Here is a 23,754-nt window from a genome sequence, read left to right as displayed (position 1 = left end):
TTTACTGCCTGCAAAAACAATTTGTAACGATACGGCCAGAAAAATGTGACTTTCAAAAGGAAATTAATCTGCAAATCGTCGCCGTCGTGCTAACTTGTCGTAAGAACGCCATTCTGTGCATCTCACAATGCCACATCTTTTGACCTTCACAGATCCCCAAAATTCGATTTCAATCCTGAGATATTCAATGAAAACCAAAAAAGCTTAGAAAATTTTTGTCACTTTTCATATTAAAGTAATTTCAATCTTGTCGTGCTATCTTGTCACTACCTGAAAATTGATGTAAGTGTGACAAAAGGCCAAAGGGATTTCAGGTCAGAACGCGTTTGTCGCACGTATAATTAAGACTACATTTGTAAACATTTGTAATTATAACTCGGGACTCCAGCAATCAACTTCAACCAAACTTCGGGACAATGGACAGAATGGTCAGCCAAACAAAACGTGTTTGTTATTGTTTAGATTGCGTGCTCTCGTTTTTGTTTATTCAAGGTCAAACATTAAAACGCGTTTTTCTCGGAACGTCAAAATGGCGGGTGCGACAAGATAGCACGACGACGTCGAAATGGCAAACCTTATAGAAACAGATGTTGGGCTATAATTCTAAATACCTAGTTTGGAATATTTTCGAATTGGATTTCTTTCGATTTTTCAAAACCACTTTTTAAGCACGATTGTTTTTATTCTAGCAGCTAAATTTGACTATTTTAGTAGGTTGGTAGTCGGTAATCGTAGCTTTTTGATTTTTTATTCAAGCATAAATCTATAATATCAAATAAAAACTACGAATAATACAGGGTGATTCAGCAAAAATAATCTGTCAATGGGTAGAAAAAATATATATTTTCCGGAATCTCTTCGGTTCCGGTTATTTTTGGTTAAGCTCGCCTCCTTCCTATCCAAAGTTTTTGCACATTCTCCAATCGTAAATTTTAAAAATCTTCAAATCTCATTCACACATTCTTCCGATATCCCGCACAAATCACACGCCAACTTATCGCCGCCTTTCCTGGGAGTGTTCCTGCCACTTCCGGTCGCCGTCGTGATGCTTCTTCCTCTTCCAATGATCGTCATCCTTGTGGTGATGCTTACGCTGATAATCTTCCTTGCCGCCGTGATGCTTCTTGTGATGATCGTCATCATCATCATCGTCGTCATCGTCATCGCGGTAGTTCCGCTTCCCCTCATGCTTCCACCCTTCCTGCTCCTTCTTCTTGTGATGATCCTCCCCGCGATACTGACTCAGATAGGATCCCTCGCCGGAATGATCCTCACCGCCGTGATCTTTGCTCCAGTTCCACTGATCCCCGTTCCGTTTGGCTCCACTCCGCATGTCGTCCCCGTGATCGTTCTTCCGCTTTCCGTGCTCGCCGGAATGCTCCCCGGACGCTTCCTTCCACTGCTTCTTGTGCTGCGGCTTGCCGTCGCGCTCACCGGAACCATCCTTCCAGTCCTTCTTGTAGTTCTGTGGCTTGCCGTCACGACGTTCACCTGAATGATTCTTCCGCTGCTCTCCAGAACCCGACTCCTTCCAGTCCTTCTTGTGGTCACGCTCTTCCGAGAACTTCTTGTCTTCTCGGGAAGGGTCCTTCCGTTCTTCCTTCTTGTTGTTGTTGTAAGGTTTGCCCGCGCCGGATGCTTCTCGAGAGCGATCATTGCGGTATTCGTTGTTTTTCCACTCCTTTGAGGATTCGCCATGGTGCTCGGGTTTCCTCTGGTGCTTGTCGCCGTCGTTCTTCCGTGGTTGCTGCTGATGATCTTTGTCGTGGTGCTGCTCTTTGTAGTCACGAGATCTACAAGAATGAGAGAGTTGCGAAAATTAATATTTATCGAAGAATTACATTTTAAACCACCTAAACATTTAAATATATTGTGTGTTTAGGAGATCGTTTCAAGGGGTAGAAACGTAGACAATCTCAAATTTGCATATTACAGATTTATTTTTAAATTGGACTTCATCATGCAGTTGAAGTTGAATTGGTCAAAGCCGTGAGAAGATATCGTAGCAACCATTTTTTGAAACTTCAATAGGTATATCTCGGCAATGAAACAACAAAATGTCCAAATTTTTTTTTGTAAATAAATTGTTGAAAATTAAGTATTTAAATTTTGCTATACATTTTTTTTACTTTTATCCTTTTTTTGTTTTTCTTGTTCCATTTATAAGTATTAAAATTTACATTTAGTTTTTATATTTGCTTCTTATAGAATTTGACTTATTCTTCCTCCACCTATCATTTTTACCTTTTGCCATTTTGGACTCATAATTTTAGTCAGTCAGTCATAGTCATTTTCTGATAAACAGTCCAGACTCGATTATCCGGAAGCCTCTGAAAAATTACGCTTCGGATAATCGAATCACGAAAAATTTGTTTTCTTCGTTTTCTAATTTTTGATAATCGAGCTTAAGTATGATCCCTAAACTACACTAAAGTGATTTAAAATTTTTAAATCCAAGATGGCGGCCAATATGGCGGTGGTGAAATATTGATAAAATGCATTTTGTTATTTAATAGGTAATCAACTATTGAAATTTGACTAAAATGAAGTCGCAGAACTTGAATTTGATGTTTAAAACACGAAAAATAAAACGATTTTTTTTCGTGACAAAAAAAAAATCAAAATCAAATTATTCGCTCTACAGCATTGCCTTGGCGTTCTCGATTGCGAGATTCCTACTCGAAACTAAGTGTCCGAAGGCTTGATTGTTGAGGCAATTGCAAACCTCTTTTTACACCTTCGAGATTCGAACTGACGACCTTTGGATTTTTAGTCCAACTGCCTACCAGCGACTCCACCGAGGCAGGACCCAGGGAGACGACTCCTACACCTGGACTGAGCTAACGACCTATCCTTTTTTTTAGGTTAGTCCGGGGCCAACATTTACTTCCCGTCCGACGGAAGGCGTGATCAGACAAATCTCGTCTCGAAAAATGCCACCGGGACCTTCTGGGATCAAACCCAGGCCGACTGGGTGAGAGGCAACCACGCTTACCCCTACACCACGGGTCCCGGCGAAGTCAAACCTTCGGATAAACGAAACATCGGATAATCGAGTCTGTACTGTAGAATAAAATCATCACTTCAATTGGGTCCTAAAATGAAGCTTAGATTGCTGATATTATTGTTTACAGCGATAAAGCTTATTTTTCTGAGTACAATGACCCTTTGTACGACCACAAAAAGTTTAAAATGGATTTTTAAATCAATTTCGAAAAATTTACCTCGCGGTCCTTCTTGACAGAAAAGCTCCTACTTGACAGCTCGTTCCAAGGGGACCATAGTCGATCCATCGAAAAAATGTTGTCTTGTCAAAAAAAAATTGCATTAAAATGAAAAAAAGTGATCAGAAATGTTTTTTAAGCGTGTTTTTTACCGTTGTATGTACAAACAACTTTTGATCACCTTTTTTCATTTAAATCAGGCATGCCAGATTTTGAAGATTTTCGGGCACATCAAAAAAACGCAAATGAGTTTAACTTGATGGCAAAATAATTTTTAACAAATCTGTTTTTGGCAAAAGAAGCTAAACATTGTTATCTTTTACGTGAATAATTATTTTAATTAAAAATCATCGAATAACATGGCAAAACAATACGTTTGAGCATTGAGCCTGTGCTCGAAAATCTTTAAATGTGGCATCCCTGATTTAAATGCAAAAAAAATTGACAAGACAACATTTTTTCGATGGATCAACTATGGTTCCCTTGGAATGAGCTGTCAAGCAGGACCTTTTCTGTCAAGAAGGGCCGTGAAGTTATTTTTATCGATTTATCGTTGTAAACAGTAATATCATAAATTCAAGCTTAATTTTAGGACCTAATTGTAAAAAAATATAAATTGTTGTAGTCTGGGACATTTCAAACATAACTGCATACTAATTTATTACTTAAAATGTAGAAATTGTTAGAAAAAATACAGCCAAACTGGATTCCTGAAGATTGAATTAATTTAAAGATCAAAAACTGATTTTTTTAATCGGGTTAAGAAATGACAAAATATAAGACTTCTGAGAAGTTAGATTCAAAACTAGAATTGAAATAAATTCGAAAAAAAATTAAAAAAAAAATTAACAAGCCATGATATTAACATTTCAATGAAAAACGTGTTTTAAAATGCATTTTACACGTGCCCAGTTGTTTTGCAATCATTATTTCTAATCTAATCTGCAATCATTATTTTTTTAAATATCCAAGTGTTGAAGAAATTTTTTTCCGCCGAAAAAAAACTCTGGAATTCAGTTTTGTTAAACAACCGTAGCTTTTTTTTCTAGAAAAATTGTCTACAAAGCAAGGGTCCGGATTGCTCAAAAAAGACTCATTCACTCGCGATCACAAATCAAACGCGACGAAAAACTGCTCTGACCCTTTTCCACCGTTTGTCACTTCCACACCAATCGCCACTGAATACTCTCTCTCTCTGTGCTCTCCCTCTCACTCAAATCGGGTGGTACAGCGAATGGCTCAGGGAGAGCGATTGTATTCTATCGCTCAAAGCAGACTCGAAATATTCATAAATATAAATATAAATGGACGGCAAACTGTGGCAGTGCATGCCAAGTGAGCGCCTCGCTGGTATTTTGTCAGATTCTCTCCTCGCTGAAAATTTTTTTTTTTTTGACTCGGGTCGACGGAAAGGAAAATCACGAAGTATTTGTTTCGCTGTGTGAAGCGATTGGCCGAGGTGCTGACAGCTAGTGGGTCGCTCGCTAATGGTTCAGTTGGGAAAGATTCGGTCGGTGATGAGTGAGCGATTTTTTATATTTGAGGCGAAAAACAGGACCTTTGCTGCAATTTGTCATAATTTAACAGAAATTCTTGTCGATTTCTTGAATCGATTTTATATTAGTACCTAAGTTGTTTTTGTTGAAAATTGTTCTTTCGATAATATGCATAAATCACTAATATTATTTTATGCATGATTTTACCACAAAATGACCATTTTTGTCCATTACCTTCAGATTATCGATTTGCATGTTTAATGATAAAAAAGTTTATTTTAAAATTTAGTTTTTATTTGAAGAGTTTAATATTGTTTTTTTTCGTAAAAGTTCTTATTATAATCGGAACAATTTCTTTTCTTGATATAGATTTTCGAATATTTGCATAGCAATTTTATAGGATCTTGTATTGAAGAACCAGAAATGCAAGTGTAAATTTAAATTATGGATTACCAATTTGTTCGAAAGTTGAACGGATTAAACAAGATAAAAAAGTAATAGATCTTTTTTATATTTAGATAATTATATGGAGACTTGTATGAAAAACTAATAATAAAAATTGTTTTTTTTTATCATAAGAACGGTACAGAGAGTCTTTTATAAAAAAAATAAAACAAATAAATAAAAATTTGGAAACAGCGAAACATTTTTTTATAATAAAAGAGCTAAGACAGTGAGCAAGAGAGAAACTCTCTTTTTTGTTCCGTAAACAATGGATAGAGAGAAAATAAAGCGAAGCAAAGCAAGATAATTCTTGAGAGAAACGAGAGTAACTCTCGTTACTCTCTTGATCTTCGTCTTTTTGCCTTGAATCGTTTAGATTATTTTTGGTGCAATTTTTGTTTTTAAAAATGGAAACAATAAATTAAAATCTATATACATACTTGAAAAAATGTTAATGCCGATTCCTGATGCAGCACGAGCCAAATTTTAATCAATTTTCAAAAAATGTCTAAAAACTACATCAAATCAAATGCTCAAACTCACCTGTTTTCACCACTTCCCCTCGACCGATCGTTCCACTCCTTCCTCTCCTCGTACCGCTCCTTTCCTCCCTTCCGCTCGTCGTACTTCTTCCCACGGAACTCCTCCTTCCGTCCGTCATGCTTCCTCTCCTTGTACGGATGCTCCTCCTTTCGCCACTCTCCCGACTGGCCCTGCTGCCTTCCCTTACTCTTGTACTCATCCCTGCGCTGCCGCAGCTCATCCTCCGACTTCCGGCCCACCTCCTCGAGCGTTTCCAGCCCAACCTGGTGCAAAAACTCGTTCTTCTTGCGCTCCCAGTCCCACAGCAGCGACTCCTTGTGGCGCAGCTTGGCGTGCATTTCCGGCTGGCTTTCGTACTTTTCCCTCACCCAGGGCGGGTACGATTCCCAGCGGATTCCGGACGGAACACTGTCCGTGCTGGGCGTTGGGCTGGGGCTGGCCTCGTCGTCCGCTTGGTAGGACGCTGATTCGAGGGAGGAGGCGGATGGGGATGGGGTTGGGAGGTATTCCGGTTCGGGGTCCAGGTCTAGGATGGCCACGAGACTGTCGACGATGACGGCACCTTCCTCCTTGATGGTTTCGAACGCCTTCTGGTAGTCAAAATCGAAGGGCGAGAGGGACGGGGGTTTTGGAGGGGTGGCTGTTGCTTGTCGTTGGTACTCTTCGATCTCCTCCTTGGTTGGGATGATGTACTTGGAGTAGTCCTTCGGCTCGTCGCGGTATCGTTTGTGGTTCTTCCGGGCAAACTCCGCCTTGCGCTGCTTGGCTTCGATCTTGCGCTTCTTGATGTCGCAATATTTGCCGGAATACTCGGAAAACAGATCGTCCTGGACGGCGTCCTTGTTGAAGCAGAAATCGGGCAGCACGTAGTCCTTGTCCGCGATCAGCATCGGTTGGCCATCGTCACCGGACCAAACGACCTTGTGCTTGACGTCCTCGTCCTGGGGTGGAACCTTGCGGAACTTTAGCGGTTCTTCCGCTGGCGATTCCGGCTCAGGCTCCGGTTCCGGTTCGGGTTGCACTCGTTCTTGCTCTTCAGCTAGCTTTTCATCCAGCACCTTAGCCCACTCGGTGTCCGCTTGCTGAACCTGCTCGTCCAGCTCGGATCGCGTGTACAAATGCTTCAGCTTGTTCATCTCGTTCTTCAGGATGTTATTCTCCAACTCCAGCTCGGATATCCGCTGCTCGTGCTGGAAGCTGAACTCATCAACTCGATTCGTGTGCAGCCGGGAATTCCCCACCAAAACGGCGACGATCGCCGTTACAACCATCCCCAGCACGACCACCGACGTCCTGTTAACGCCTCCCCAGGGAACGATCGCGTCTTCCCGAACCAACTGCTTGCTCGCGTCGTCTCGACTCAGCTGCTGCTGCTCCTTCAAGTCAAGCGGCGTCACCACCGGTTCCAACCGGATGCCCTTGGCGAGGTGCACCTTCCGTTGATCACGTGCTCGGGCGACCCGGGTCTCGGACCCATCGCTTTCGCTTATCACGCTGATGCCGTCCGAGGAGCATCCGTCGTCGTCCTGGGATCTGTGAAAAAGAAAGACAAACCCCGCGCGTTAGAGATAACCGGATTCGGTGTTTGCGTTTCGGAATGGTTGTGTAACGTGTTGTGTTGTGGGTGGTCTTGTGGGACACGGGATCTATTATCGGAAAGATCAACAAAGGCGTGCACGAAGGCGGAAGCGCACGCGCAAAGGTCGTGTGGCGAGATAAGAAACGGCTCGTCAGATGTTGTTGGACGCGGTTTTGGGTTATTAGGCGAGGAGGCGTACACATTGGGGATACACCCTGGATCGATAAGGACTGTAAACAATTGGCAGACTGACTGTTTTAAGGCGGTTGGCCCAAGTTGAACAATGCGGTTTAGGGTATGATCACATGAAATTCCAAATCCAACAAACCCCAATAACACCCCAGAGCAATTCTATACGAAGTTGGCCAATTGCATGCATTTTTTTATTTTTATGTTTTTGAAGGAGACGTTTTAATGACCAAAGAAGCCATTTTGTGTCATTGGTTAACCCATAAGACTCCATACAATTTAGGCAGCTGTCCATACAAATATATTTTTATCTCTTGGAGAAATTTTTTGATCGATTTGGTGTCTTCGGCAAATTTTTATTCTTTGGTGTTTTAGAGGATACAAGCCCGCAACTTGCCATAGAGAAGTAAGAGCCAAAAGTTTGCCGCCGTGTTAAAAAATTGTGTTTTTTTGGGGTAAAATACTCATTAAAAATATTTTTTAAATCAAAAAGTACGTTCAAGTTTGATCAATTTCCTATACAATTGTTTAACCTTTCGAAAGTCGCGTCTTTTTGGGGTTTCTTAGAAGTGTCCTTACAAAGTGTGTTTATTTTATTTAAAAAAGTTGATTTAAAATACGGAAAAAATGTTTTTCCTGTAACTAGGGGAAATTTACCCATTTTAATCACTCTAAGCCGTTCGTCCAATTCTCATCACTTTTGTCGTTTTCCGCTAATAAATCAACATTTTCAGATCAACAATGGGTAGTTGCTGGCTCACTTTTATTTGAGCTATTTATTCTTTGAAACAGTCCAAAACACTTTATGCTGTAATTCATGATCAAAGTGCTGATAGGCCGATAATAGAAATAGGCTGAAAAAGGGTATAGTTCCCATATTTTTTTTTAAATTTTGTTCGGTAACTGGGTGCAAAAATAATGTTAAATAAATAAAAAAAAACTTTTTTCAAACTTTTATTTTATTTCAAGTCACAATAAAAGAAATAGGAAAAGCTAGCATAGCAAATAAATTTGAGTAAATTTCATTTTTATATTTCATCAGGAAAATATTCTGCATCGGTGGTTCCCTCGTAATTCTTCGTTCAGCCCAGTTAGCGAGCAGCATTCTCAGCCCAGTTACCGTACAAGTACTGCACCTACAACATTGCCGAAGACACCAAATCGATCAGAAAATTCCTCAACAAGATACAGATTTTTGAGTGTTTACGTACAAGTTTTGTATGGATGAACCAATGACACCAAAAGCAGGGTGACCACTCAAATCTAATTTTCAAATTCTCTACTTTTTCCTGACTTTTCCAGAACCTCAAATAATAGGCATTTCTGACTTTAAGACTGATTTCAAATAAAACAATTTTTTATGAAGTTTCAGTAAACATAAAACTTTGCAATAAGTTCCTAAAAACTTCACTTCAAAATGGAAGCACGGACGAACGGACATGACACCAGCATTTCGATTTTGAAGCTGGTCTTCTCTTTCTTCTTCATGTTCTTTTTTTTCCTGCTTACCTTCAGAACGAGATCGTAAATGTCAAAACAAAATTTGACAGTTTGCTTTACTTGACCGTTTGCTTGTCAAAACGTTTGGAATCGTCGATTTGCGTGCTAAATGAAATGGAATGAAAGTTTCGACGTGTTTTAACGTGAAGACTTCCATAATTTTCATGATTTTTCGTTCAAAGATATAAATTTTGTGTCGCTTTCAATATTTTGACAAAATTCCTTCAACAAGTTATTTAGAATAGTGCCCTACACATGCTGATTCCTTTTGGTAATGATTATCCCATTCCTTGTAAAGTTATGGAAATCGTCATTAATCAATGATTGCCAACTAGGACGTCAATGACTGTGCCACAAAATTATATAAATTTTGAAGCACAATTGATTTAGATCAAAAATTCTTTCAGTGGCTTCAAGATGGCAACAACTGGCACATGCTGATTCATTTTGGTGCTGAAATTCGTTAAATTGAATTTAATACAGAATATTTTATAGTGATGATCAAATTTTTTCGAAAATGATCAACGGCTTCACCTTAACAACTAAACGAAACAGAATGGGGCATCTTCAGATTTCCTTCAGATCTTGCAGTTTCTAAGCAGTGGGTTTTGTTTTGCGGCTCAGAAGAACTATCAAATAATTGAAAGGAGCAAGAAGGTCGTGCCGCGACCGCAAAGATGCTCAGTTTATTTCCGTATTGGGTGTCGACCAGCCGAGAGCTTAGATTTGGGACAGTTCCGCGAACCGTTGGCTGTTCCTTCCTTCCCGCACATGTGTTTTGTGGCAGAGGCTTTGCGGATTAATGGACCGGATCTTACGAACTTGCCATTCTCTAGTGTTGGGAGGCCAGTTCTCGAATTCCGTGTGCTAAGCGTCCTTCTGACGATCTGATTAGTTATATCACGGACGACCGTGGTTATATCTTTGCCATTTATAGCTGTTGAAAGCTGGAATCCTGGGACGTGGAAGAATGGCATCAAAATGTTGGTTTACTCCCGTTTACGACAGCGGAAAATGTTATGCTTAATCACGAGCTCAAAATAATGAAAAATTCTAATTGTCAGGAAAATTATAAATAAATTAAATAGCTGAACTTATTTACTAAATTTGTCGTGAACTTAGCACATCTTGCTTGCTCTGTTTATTGACAAATTCATGATTCACTTTGGATTCGCTTCAAAAAGTATTGTTGACATCAATAAAATGTGTATAACTACCGTTCGCCGCAAAAAGAACAGCGCGCAATACAAAAGTATTGGTAGCGGTTAAAAAAAACAGAATTTTTTCAATCGCCGCAGTATGCCAAAACTTTGACTGAACGTGTAATAATTTCAAAACAAATATAGTTCGCCAACGTGAACACAAGCGGCGCTAGTGTTTCATCGCGGTTTCAACGTATTTTTATTCGGCTGAAATTTGAATTTTGCCTCACAAAACTGGGCCAAATTTGTTCGTGGTGTCATATCCGTTCGTCCGTGATGGAAGCATTATTTTTATTCAGAGTCTTTAAAAAATAACGGAAGCTTAACAATTGCTTATAATTTCAAACCTTATCTGGAGTTTTTTTAAAAGGTCCAATAAACCAAATTTTCAGTTTTTGCTTTTGGCTTTTGGGTGACTCAAGGCGGTTGCAAAAACACCCAAAAAGCAAAAATTGGAAATTTGTTTTTTTTTACCTTTTAAAAAAATACTACAGTTATTTATAAAATTGTCAAAAATTATGTTTTTTGAACCTTCCTTTCAACTAGCAATGAAAAAGGTGCTGACAAAAAGTAAAAGACAGCAAAATTTTAAATTTTATTTTAAATCTTTATATTTATTATCAAAGAACGCTTTACACATGATTACAGCTATTATTCTTTCAATTATAATTTTAAAATATCTTTTAATTCGTTTAAATGATGTTTTTACCAATATATATTTTTAATTTTCGATATTAAATTTTTGAATTAATGTCAATTTATCGAGTTGTCAGTAACGTCACGTTTCGAAATCCGGACACTTAGTAGCATACCATTTTTGTTATAGCTGGCAAAAAAATATTTAATAAGTTGGAAATGTAGAAATATCATCAGGATATAGTATAAACAGTCAGTTTTAGGAAAATGTTTGCAAAATATGTCTTTTTTAGCAATTTTTCATCAGAATTTTAAAATTAAAATGACTTGTTGTGCTTCGAATCCCGGACACTGATAAAACCTGATTCGAAATCCAGACACTTTTGCTTCGAATCCCGGACACTCTATTTTGCTTATGAATCGTACTAATTTGGACTGAAATGTTAGTGAATGGCATTCTTTAGGTCTCAAATAAGCTGTTTATATCGAAACAATCGATATTTTATACAATAATTTGCTAGAATTTAAGAAAATCAAAACCATAAATTTCTGCTTTGCCTTCCCAGTGCTTAGGATGCACATGAAATATTTCAGTGAAATGTTTCGAATTTTTGGCAAACTTATAATTTTACTGTGTTTGATTGTTTTGGCATAAACTAAAGCGTTCAAACAAACTTTAAATGAAAGTTGGTGTTAGAATTCATCCAATAACACAGTTTTGACATTCATAACGCGAACTTGTATCTAAGTAATTGATAAAACAAGATGAGGTGTCCGGGTTTCGAAGCGTCCGGGAATTCGAATCATGACGTTATTTGAATGTTTTTTTTTCCTCATTGAAAATCCAGTTTGATAACACTTCATATTTTACCGCTAATTTTATACGAATGTTTATAGACAAAATATGTTTAAACATATTTGTATTAACTCAAACTTTTTTTTTTTAAATTAATCCTAATTATAATTTCTTATCAAATGAAGGCTTCTGAAACTTTAAAAAAATTAGAAATTAAAAAGGCGTTAAACTTTGATACAAAATATTTTCATAAATTTATTAATATACTGTCCACAGCTTAGGGACAAAAACATTAATTTAAATTTGTTCTATCCTTACTGGAAGTTTAATTATTTTCAAAGCATAAAAGAGTTTGTTTCATTTAGAACAAAAAACGTTTGGATTTTGTTTGATATTTAAGTTTTTCGATAACTGAAAATCACACAAAAATTTAAGGTAAACATACATTTGGAATCAATATTGGAAATGACTTAATGAATTTAGCATAAAATGTAAAATATTTAAAAGAAAAACTAAAGTTCGGCTTTCAAATATTCAAGCAATGTGCTGATGTAATCCTAGAAATTAAGCTCTTTTTTCATATTTGGCTTTGCTGTTGTTTGATGTTAGATGTTTCGATTTTTCGTGGATTTTGACAAATTCCTGACTTTGTCCCTACTATCCCGGTTTCCCGACTTGAGTGGCCACCCGGCAAAAGGCTTTTTGATCTTAGGGGAGGCCCCTACAAAGTAAACATAAAACCAATAAGAACAGATATTGCAGTGCTCCGATGTTTTAAAAGCAGATACAGGAAAATGCCATTTGTCTGGCATTTGAAATTGTAAAAATACCATCCTTTATCCAGCTGGCAAACTCTGGTAAAGATATGCCTCTCTTCCCATGTGCTCCACCGCCATTAACAACAAGGTTCAGAGATCCCGTCAACAACTTCCGCGTGGCCCTTGACTTTGTCTTGTTTTCCACCGGGGGGTTTTAGTGCCGTAAATAGAAAGAACCGAGTGCACACTATACTCTTTTCGTGCCGTCGTGCAATTATTCCTGAAGAGAGTTTTGCACGCAAATACTCACTCGACGCTTGGTTCACTGTCGGTGCGCTTCTTCCGATGCTTCTTCTTCTTCTTCTGGACGGCATCATCCTGCCGGGTGTCACGTGCAGCAGGCCCCTTCTCCTGGACCACTTCAACGCGGCTGGTCTTCTCCTTGACACTAACTACCTCTTCTACTTTTTCCTCTTGTTCCTGGTCTGCTTCGTTTGCTTCTTCTTCTTCTTCGGATGCACTTTCCGCCTCAGAAACGTCCTCTTCTTCTTCCTCGTCCTCCACCTGACTAGGGTGATCCTTCCGCTTGGAGTCCATAGTCTGGACCGGATTGGGCGATCGCCGGGGCGAACTGTCTAGCAGGGTCCAACTCTCGAGCTCGTCTGCGCTCAGAGTGTTACCGGTGGCGGTATCCTCTCCCACGACCGGGTCCATGGCTGCGGTAGGTTCTTCTCTCTGTAGGAAAAGATACAAAAAATCAAATTAAAACATTAGTGTGAGAGTCAAACAGAGAGTTCGCGTTTAAATTTAAATCTTGCGTGGGGCCATCCGTAGGGTAGCGATGTGAATAGTGGAACTATGCAGAATTATGTTACAAGTTCAGGTTAACAGATCATCTGAGTACTTAAGAAAACCATGATTGTATTGTGTTCTTCACTTGATGAAAAAGTAAAGCCGTGAAAAAATTGCTCAAATTTCCACTGTTTGCACTCTACCATAGAAGTGACACCAAAATACTTTCTACCACAATTCATTAATCTTAGTTCAGCACAAAATATCAACACAGAGACTCTTTCGTTCTCAGATACCTCTCGCAGCTTCTCTTTTCTGAAACTTTTTTAAAAATAAACCTTGCTTTTCTCAAGTCAGATTCTCTCCTGTCTGCACCTTAAGATGTACATAACATGCACTTTACGTACTATAAAATCATCTAAAGAATCCAAACAAAAAGAGCAAATTGTACACTTTGCGTGCTCTTTTACAGTGTCGGAACTGTACTAGGAGACTCGTTAGAGGCGTAATTATTGCACTGCGCATATATGTTTAAATACGAGAAAACACATGCTTTTGGCTGGTGGATTGCTACAGGTAAATTTGTATGCCAAGAACTTCTTACGATCCTGCCGCAATCGAATGTTACGACAGGTACTGGAGAGCATACTCTTTCCTCAGTTTAAGTTCCAGGCAGACCAAGGCTCGAATTGACTTCTTTGTTGAATAGTTCGAAACCTAAACCCCATATATGAACTCGTTTCTATATGTCTCTATTTGCCCCAGTTAGAAATTTATTACTTTTATTTATAACCCAATTATGCGTTGAAGTGTAAGTTTAGATTATCCGAAGGTTTGTATCGGATAATCATTTTTTTTTTCGTATTTTTTAATTTTCTTGTTTTGCCTTCCTCAACTCAATGAGGAAAGGCTTTAAAATCACTCGAAAAAATAACTTTTTTATTAGACCTCGTAGACCCACCTTCACGTATACCTATCGACTCAGAATCAAATTCTGTACAAATGTCTGTGCGTGTGTCTGGATGTGAGTCCGTGCACCGAAAAATATGCACACGATTATCTCCGGATTGGCTGAACCGATTTCGACCGTTTTGGTCTCATTCGATCTGTCTTGGGGTCCCACAAGACCCTAGTTAAAAAACGATTTCGCATTTTGTAAGAAAACATGCTATACATTTTTTGAAAGGTATTTGAAAAACCTTTTCAACGCGTTCAAAAGATTGAAGATCTGACAATCCTATCAAAAGTTATGAGCACTTAAGTGTTATTTATGCACTTTTTGGAGGCCGGATCTCAAATATTTTGATGAAAACGTTGTCCGGATCCACCATGCGACCTGTCTTTGTATAGGTAATCAAAAGATCTTTCGTTGGAGATCTGACAACCCTATCAAAAGTTATAACCACTTAAGTGTTATTTATACACTTTTTTAGGCCGGATCTCAGATATTTTGATAAAAATAAGTCTTGTTTAAACTCTTTTTTGAGGCTCTGTAGTGTAACTTTATGAATGTAAGGAAGGCACCACCCACCTAAAGGTGGATTAAGCAACGTTTTAAACATAAAATTCGAGTTCTGCGACCCCATTTTAGTCAAATTTGATTTGTTGATTGCCTATTTAAAAATACAGTCGACTCTCTGGTTGTCAATATCCAAGGGACCGTCGAGGAAGAGAATCATCAGTTTACAGAGCGATGCAAAATGAAGACTCGATTGAAAATATTTTTTTCTTGATACCCAGCTATGGGAGAGAATCATGGCAACGTCCATCAAACAAAAACAAACTAATGTCATACACCCTTCAAGGCTTCGTTTCGCAAAGAAAAATGTCTATGCAAGCCATGAGAAAGTGAAATTATTGACAACCGGATGAGATTTTTAAAGCAAACAGAATCCAAGGGACCGTCGAGGAAGAGATCCTTCAAGCAAGGGAAAATATCGAGGAATGAAGATAATTGAAGTATGCAGATTGAAGGGACTGAAGAATTCATCGAAAGATGGAGAATTATTGATATCGAGAAGATCGAGTCGAGAGTCGACTGTAAAATGCATTTTTTTCAATATTACATCACCGCCATTTTTTCCGCCATCTTGGATATAAAAATTCTAAATCATTTTAACGTAGTCTTATGCTCGACAATCAAGAATTAGACAACCAATTTTTTTTATTTCTTGATTCGATTAACCGAAGTGAAATTTTTCCAAGGCCTGAAGTGTACTAGATTTTACTAGAGTTTTTTTAAGTCTACATCAAAATAAACTAAAAAATCAGAAAAATTCTAATTTTGGACGCGTAGAACGTAGAACTTTTGTACATATTTTATAGAAAGATAGAATTAACCCGGAATTGGTCGTACAAAATGGGTGTGTTAATGTTTGAAATTCTGTATCTTGGAAAGGGATTTTTTGATCAATGTGGTGTCTTCGGCAAAGTTGTAGGTTATGATTAGGATGTTTCAGAAAAAAAGTACACGAAAAAAACCTTTTTTTTATTTTCGAATTGTGTTATATATTGAATGTTTCTATTCGTAATATGGAATGTTTGGCCTTTTTTAAATGTTTCATATTTTGACATTGAAAATCGAAAACATCAATTTTCCTGATTCTAAATTTTTGCATGGCAATATCTCAGCAACTAAGGGTTCTAAAGCAAAATATAGAGAATTTTTTCAGCTTTTCGAAAATATTTTTTTCCAATCGTAGGCAAACACTAAAAATGAAGTTAAAAATTGTTGCGACCAATATTTCGTTTTTTTTAAAAATCAGCTTTGATTCAAAAATTCATAATTCGGTCAAAGATTTTTTGCCCGTTCTGGAAATTTTTGAAAAGTTTCATTTGATGTCCCCTAAAACATATCAGAAAATAAAAAAAATAAAAATAGTTTTTTTTTGGCAAATCAAGTTTTAGTGACAAAAAGTGAAATAAAAAATCAACATTTTTTTTACCGTGTATCATTTTTTGTCAGTGTAGTCCTTATCCATACCACTTTGCCGAAGACACCAAATCGATCAAAAAATTCCTTCAAATGATACAGATTTTTGAATTTTCATATTTCATTTTTGTATTGCCAGTTGCCAAATTTGTATGAAAAATCATGGACAAACTAATGATGCAAAATGGCAAGCATCAAAAAAGTTTCAAAAAAGTTAAGCCGGATTAAAAAATACAAAAAAAAAACTGAAGGACCGAAATCTCACGAAACTGCTCAGTTATATGTACATAGCTACTTTTTGATAAACATTTTAGATTTTTAAGGTTTTTTGAGTTTCTGATTCTGAATATTGATTTCAAAATTTTAAATTCAAGCTCAACTTTTGAAAAAGTGTCTAAAAATAGACATTATTTTCCAAAAAAACACGGTTTTTTCAACTCATCATATCTACTAAACGGATTTTGAGCGGACTATGACTCAAAACCTGTCTTTTTTAGTCGCCTAAAACATATGAAAATTTCAAAAATATATGTTTTTGAAATTCAAATTTAACGTGAAGACTTCCATTTTTGTCATGATTTTCCGTTCAAAGATAGAAAATTTTGCGTCGCTTTCAATATTGCATACATTTACAAACTCATTTTGTATGATCAGCCTCCAAAATTGTATGGAAAAACTAATGATGCAGAATGACTTCTTTTGACGTAGGGAATGGATGAACAAGGATTCTTCCAAATAAAAAAACAATACAAAGAAAAGTCGATTTGCAAAATTACAATAATTTCAGATTCACTTTAAAGATCTTAAACTCAGATAACTAAAGTCGCTATCTTTATTTTGTTTATGCGCAAGTATCTGTTAGGCCCTTCGCAATGATAACTGCGACATTTTTTACGTCATCAAGCAGATGCTGTAATCACTGTATTGTTTACTCATTCTTACCTTTTACGTGAATATTTACGAGCTCGTTGCACTTGAACTTTAAATTTTCACTGTTTGTCACTAAACATTTGGTAACACTTCCTGGTTCTGGATTTTTTCACACTTGCAAAATTTTGTTTTTATTCTTTTCTACTTTTTGACGTCTCTCCCACTTCCACCACAACAACCCAAACACTCCAGCAAATTCCAGCGATTACTTCGATTTTCGCGAATTTTCCCGCACCACGGAGGCCATATTACTTAAATTTGCACTGCGAAAAAAAGCCCTTCGAAGCCGAGCCGTCACGACGACCTTCGACGACGTCAACGCCGCAACCAGAAATGATTTGAAGAATGAAACGTGCGCGCGAGGGTGTATCACACTTTGCTAGGCTGCGTTTTGTAGTTGTGTTGTTCTGCCAGGTTATGAACGAACGCACACAAACACACACACACACACATGTTTGTGTGTGTAGATTATCGTTGTGTTTGTAGTTGAAAGAATCCGGGAAATTTGTTTTTGTTATGATCTGTTGAATTAATTTAGCTTGGAAAAAATCTAAAACATTGACTAAAAAAAAGAAATTTTAATTTTAGAACGTCATAAAATTGATAAATTAATTTTTCCATTATGGATTCAGTTTTTGTTGGAATTACCTTAAACAAATCACCACGCGACTTCTTTTTGATGGAGTAATTTTAGTGGAAATGCTTGGTAGTTTTCTAAGACTAATAAAATATTAAACAAACTATTAGTAATACAATATGACCATCATAATTTTATCTAGTCTAGTCTTTCAAATGTCTAATCGAGCTCACTCACACAATGCCGTCCATATGATTCATTCATGCGTTTCGTTGATGGATTAGAGTCAGAAATGTTTTGTTTACACCGTTTACACTGCTGCGAGTGTGTTGACTTCGGCGGAGAGGCTACACATACAGACAGAGCTAAATGTACTGTTTCTCTGTGTATTATAGACATTCTTGATCAACTTTTGAAAAAGACTGGTTGATAAAAATAACAAACCGTTATATATTAAGTTACTGTTACAAACAATTAAAAACAGGATTTGAGCAATTTTGGAAAAAGTTATTTTTTTGCCCACATTTAAATATGATTCTTGAATTTAAAGGGACCAATTTTCAGTGACGGGTTGGGCTGAACTGGAGAGACCTCTGATGGCTAATGGATGTACTTTTTAAATGCTGTTTGCTCTAGTGTATGCTAGATGGAGTTACTGAAGTCCAGTTTAGGAGATGCAAGGGAACTTATTATTATAAGTTTTAATCTAAGAATAAGATATGTAGAACCATAGAATCGAAGATTCGAAGATCTGTTCAAAGTTTCAAAGATTTGAATAATCAAAGGTTCGATGATTCGAATTTGAAGATCCGGAGATTCCTTGATTCGAAGATTAGCAGATCGAAGCTCCCAATTTTCTAAAATTCGAAGTCTTTAAGATTTGCAGATTCGAAGGTTTGATGATCTAAAGATCCGTAGATCTGAAGAATCAAAGATCCGAGGATTCGTTGATTCGAAGAACCGAAAATCCACATAGGGCGTCCAATTTTCCCGGGTTTTGAATTTCCCGGGAAACGGGAAAAATATTTTTGAAATCCCGGGAACTCCCGGGATCCCAGGAAATTTTTGAAGCAGTTATAAAATCTATGCTTTAATAATATTTTATAAGTTTTCAAGCATAACATTATAGAATTAGCTAAATAATAATAATAATAATTGGTGACAATCTACGACAGTTTTTAAATAACTTAAAAGAAATTAAAAATATTTTATTCAGGATTCGAAAAAAACTACAAATTTTAATTTCAATGTGATTCAAATTAAATAAGTATTTTAGAAATATTTTTCTTTTACACATATATTTTTATGCCATAACTAGAAAAGCTTGACAAATTTCTTCAAAAATGTCTACAAAAACAAGAAGCGAGAACAAAACCAGAGTTTTATTTAAATAAATTTAAATTATTTAAATAAAAGGTCCTATAGCTTACTATTATCTTTCATGTTTCCAAAAAATTTTTTTTTCATAAAATTGTTTTCATTAAGTCCTTTTCGATGCTGGGATCTGGTCGGCTTTTGTAATTACATTTTTCTTAAAGCTAAGAGTAATTCCAGAGATTTAAAAAAAACTGTAGATATTAAATGATACCCGTCAATGTAAAATTTTAGATAAGTTTTGAATGTCTTATTTGATATAAAACATATTTTACTAACTATCTTTAAGTTACTTCTGCCAACTGGTGAAAATAAGGACTACAGGCTGAAAAGGAACAGGAGATTTCAGAGCAATAAATTTGGAAATCGGTGTACTATTTGGTTTAATTCCGGTGTTTGATGAAAGATAATTTAAGATTATTCTTTTTCAAATTTAAAATCCTAAGTATAAATATAATATACAGTCTTAAAAAAAACATATAATTAAATAGAAAATATTCAAAGCGCCAGGCAATTTGCAGATCTGTGAACTAAAATTTAAACCATTTTCCCTAATAAGCCAAATTAAAGCTGATTTATGCCGAATACAAATTTTAATGCTTTAAAAATCGGATTGATAACTATGTATTCAACTGTTCATCTATTTCTACAACCATATTTGAATTTCCACACCAAAATTTGATATTTTTTCAATTTCGGGAAATCCCGGGACAAATTGCAGGCCAAGGGTGCATGATACTGATGATACTCGTCGGTTGACACACCTAGGCGAGGAACATCCCGGAAAGAGCCCAACTACATCCGTAGTGCTGTTTGGACAAAACAGCATGGCTCTGGTTCCTTGCAAGTGTCCTATTTTCTTACCTCCACGTTGGCTTGGTTTAGTCATCATGATGACAAGGTGTAACCTAGCTGGTGGCCTGTGGAAACGACTCGTAAACCTTTGACCAGCGAGGGTCAGAGTAGAGACGGCTAGAAGAAAGGGGCGCGTCAATGTGGGAAAGGGAAGTAATTTGTGATTGTAGACGGTATTGTTTTGATTCGCAGTATGTTGAGTCAACTGCTGTGGATGTACCTGAAACATCGCACAACGGGGTTTCTCTTCTCTCCATTCTCAGCTACCACCTATCTTCTATTTATTTTGTTTCACTGATTTTGTAACGCGGCTTCTGTTTACTATCCTCCATTTGATTTCGATTTTACTCATTTGATTCTCTTATTTCTCAACGCTTTTCCACTCTATTTTACCAATTGATGCTGCTGTAACAAACTGTCTGCTTTCCCTTAATTTGGCAGCGATGTTAATTTTGTTTATCATGTGCCTTTTCTTTATTTATCTATTTGAATAATTTCTCATCTTCCCTGTAAATTGCCCTCAATACAATCTAAGCTTGTTTGTTACCTCTATTTATTAACTATTGTTAATTTCTTTATCTACTTCATAAATTACTATCTTTCTTTTACTTTTGATTCTTTACATAGTATATTTCCTTCACTGTTCATTGTTTTGAAACTTCACCTTTTTCTTAAGCAAGGTTGGAGCCCTTACTCAATTTATGGAATGATTAAAGGATTAACACAAACACTACTATTGTACTTTTGGTAAACTTTTATAACATGCTTAGGATCAAAAATTGTAACAAAACACCGCGACAAAAGAAATAGCAACAGATAAACACGACTTAACATTAGGGAATATTTCAGGAGAAAACAATACACAGTAAAATAACAACTAGTTTTTGAATTCAAACTAAAAATAAAACAGTTTTTGCTTTAATGAAAATTGATAGGCACACTTTGAATGGTTAGGCGCTTATACTTACATCAAACCCTACGTAATGTACCACCCCCGGCCGAGTTAAAATGCGTACCCGGAAAAGAAGGTGTGCATGCCTGGCACGAACACTCAAAGCGTGTTCTAGCGTGCTGCTCGTACTGACTCAGAGCAAGGGTGAGATGTAGGTGTAAGGGCAGTGCGTGTTCGTCGGGAACCTGGTGCATAAGATCGGTCAAGGCCCGTTCTTACACTGAAAATTGCGAATTGCGAATTGCGAATTGCGAATTTCGGGAAATCCCGGGACAAATTATGAAAATTCCCGGGATTCGGGAATTCCCGGTTTTGGAAAAATCCCGGGATTTTTGTCCCGGGAATTCCCGGGATGGACGCACTAGATCCACATGACTCGATTGAAGAAAAAAATCACAAAAAAAAATTGTTCAGAATTTGGTTTATTAAAAGTCTCATACAAGCTGCGGATTATCGAAATTCCTATAATTGAGTCTATATCTGTTTTATTATATTTTTAAATTTTAAATTTTTAGAATATTATCGGTGTTGGAAGTCTACCTTCGTGTGACTTTTCAATGATTTTAAAATGACAAATTTTGGAGTTTAACCTTGGTCACGACTTTGGCCTTGTTTTGATGAATGTTTTTTTTAATATAAAAAAATGGAATTTCGTGCTCACTAGTCTGTACAACACGTAAAAGCTAAGAAAAACATTTTTTTCATAAATCCATTGATATTTTACGATTTTTTATAACAGAGCAATTCTCTACGAAATTGTTCTTTTCTCTTAAATTTTAATTTTTTGTATTTTTTTTAAATTTTAGAAGCCATTTTGCATCATTAGTTTAATCATTAATTTTCCATACAAATTTGGCAGCTGGCCATACAAAAGTGATATATGAAAATTCGAAAATCTGTATCTTTTGAAGGATTTTTTTGATCGTTTTGGTGTCTTGGGCAAAGTTGTAGGTATGTATATGGACTACACTTGAAAAAAATGATACACGGTAAAAATTTTTTTGGTGATTTTTTATTTAACTTTTTGTCACTAAAACTTGATATGCAAAAAAAATACTATTTTTATTTTTTTTTATTTTTTTGATATGTTTTAGAGGACATCAAATGCCAACTTTTCAGAAATTTCTAGGTTGTGCAAAAAATCATTGAGCGAGTTATGAATTTTTCAATCAATACTGATTTTTTCAAAAAATCGAAAAATTGGAAAAATTAAAAGGGCGTAATATTGAATGTTTGGCCCTCTTGAAAGGTGAGTCTTGGTTTAAAAAATTTTAAAATATTTTTTTCGAAAAGATCGGAAAATTTCACGAATATTTCATATTTTAACATTGAAAATCGGACCATTATTTGCTGAGATATTGACATTAGAAAATGGTGTGTTGTTTGGGTGGGACTCAGAAAACATCAATTTTCCTGTTTTTAAACCTTTGCATGGCAAAATCTCAGCTACTAAGGGTCGTATCAACAAAGTTCAAAAGTGCAAAATATAGAGAATTTTCTCAGCTATTCAAAAATATTTTTTTCAAAAGTGGGCAAACATGTGCATTAATTTAAAAAAATGAAAAACTTTTTTTTTTCTTAAAAGTCACCTTAAAATGGATTTAACTTGAAAACGGTGCACTTTATCAAAATTTCACTAAAGTACTTTTTGATTGCAAATTTGATTTTACATCGAAAAATGAAGCTGAAAAATTTTTGCGACCAATATTTCGATTTTTTGAAAAAACCGTATTGATTCAAAAATTCATAACTCGCTCAAAGATTTTTTGCACAACCTGGAAATTTCTAAAAAGTTGGCATTTGATGTCCTCTAAAACATACCAAAAAAAAAAAAAAAAATAGTGTGTTTTTGCAAACCAAGTTTTAGTGACAAAAAGTTAAATAAAAAATCACCAATTTTTTTTTACCTTGTAACATTTTTTTCAGTGTAGTCCATATCCATACCTACAACTTTGCCGAAACTTTGATCCTCGGTCCTAACCTGGTCACAGCACCTAAAAGGACCTAATAAAAATAAGTTATGAACAAAAAAAAAAAAAACTTTGCCGAAGACACCAAATCGATCAAAAAGTTCCTTCAAAAGATGCAGAAAATGTGGAAACAAGCAACAAATGGGAAAAGTGACTTTAAAACATGTAAAAATTAAGATAAACTAAACAGCTAAGATAAACTAAACAAGATAAATGCAAATCAAAATACTAAAATTAAAACAAGAAAAACTTAAAACAAGAGAAGTAAAGTTTTTCGTAGAACAAAAGTTGCTCAAAATGACCTTCTCAACACGGGTAAAAAAATTGAAAAAAAAATTAGAGCAGTAGAGGGTTAATAATTTAATAATAATTTAAGTTTTGTGTTGACTAATGGCTTACCTATCTTTGGAAAAAATACTTGAGAAAATAGCAGCCCTTACAGAAAACTTATTCAGCAAAGTCATGTTCTTGTGGCGATTCGTCCAATCAATATCTGGATAAATCAGTGCATATGCTATAAAAATAATGGAACTAACCAGAAGGAAATGCAAATTGCTAGCACAAAATTGTGCTTCCGCAGAAGCTCCGGACATCGCTGGAATGCTGCTTAAATTAAGTCATCAATCCACTACCTGCTGCTGCTGTTGCTGGGAGGAACTTCAACCTGACATGTCACGACACAAAATTACCACCGCAGCTGATTAGATTTTCCTCTCTCTCACTCGCTACGCTCTACTTCATCATTCTCCGTGGCGCACTTTCACACCCCGTTGCTGGACATCGGTTCCAGCTGGTTCCAAGTCCAAGTGATATCCAATGTGCGTGGTAAGGGCTTTTCACTTCCCTCTGCGCAAGAATTTCAGCAAGGAAATGACCGTACGCGGTGCAATTTTTCCGCTGCTTCGATTTGATTTGGGGTCTTTCCACTAGAATTGAACCAGTGCAGTGGTGCGCAAATTTTGTTTTCCGGCAAAAAACTGTTGATATTACCCTCAACAGCGTGTT

At 36.4% G+C, this 23,754-nt stretch overlaps 1 protein-coding gene across 1 annotated transcript; it reads right to left on the bottom strand.

The window, feature by feature from the left end:
• Positions 1 to 820: 820 nt before the first annotated feature.
• On the bottom strand, positions 821 to 17,341 carry LOC120426077 (trichohyalin-like). The gene is made up of 4 exons (XM_039590787.2): positions 17,034 to 17,341; positions 12,678 to 13,102; positions 5,708 to 7,240; positions 821 to 1,793 (listed from the first exon to the last, which is right to left on the bottom strand). The coding sequence occupies exons 2-4, from the start codon at positions 13,079 to 13,081 to the stop codon at positions 995 to 997; spliced, it is 2,736 nt and encodes a 911-aa protein (XP_039446721.1). The 5' UTR covers positions 13,082 to 13,102; positions 17,034 to 17,341; the 3' UTR covers positions 821 to 994.
• Positions 17,342 to 23,754: the final 6,413 nt, after the last annotated feature.

This window comes from Culex pipiens, chromosome 3 (genome assembly GCF_016801865.2).
Source record: "Culex pipiens pallens isolate TS chromosome 3, TS_CPP_V2, whole genome shotgun sequence".
Lineage (NCBI taxonomy): Eukaryota > Metazoa > Arthropoda > Insecta > Diptera > Culicidae > Culex > Culex pipiens.
Note: the sequence above shows the minus strand (reverse complement) of the source record. Positions and strands in the feature narration are given on the sequence as shown.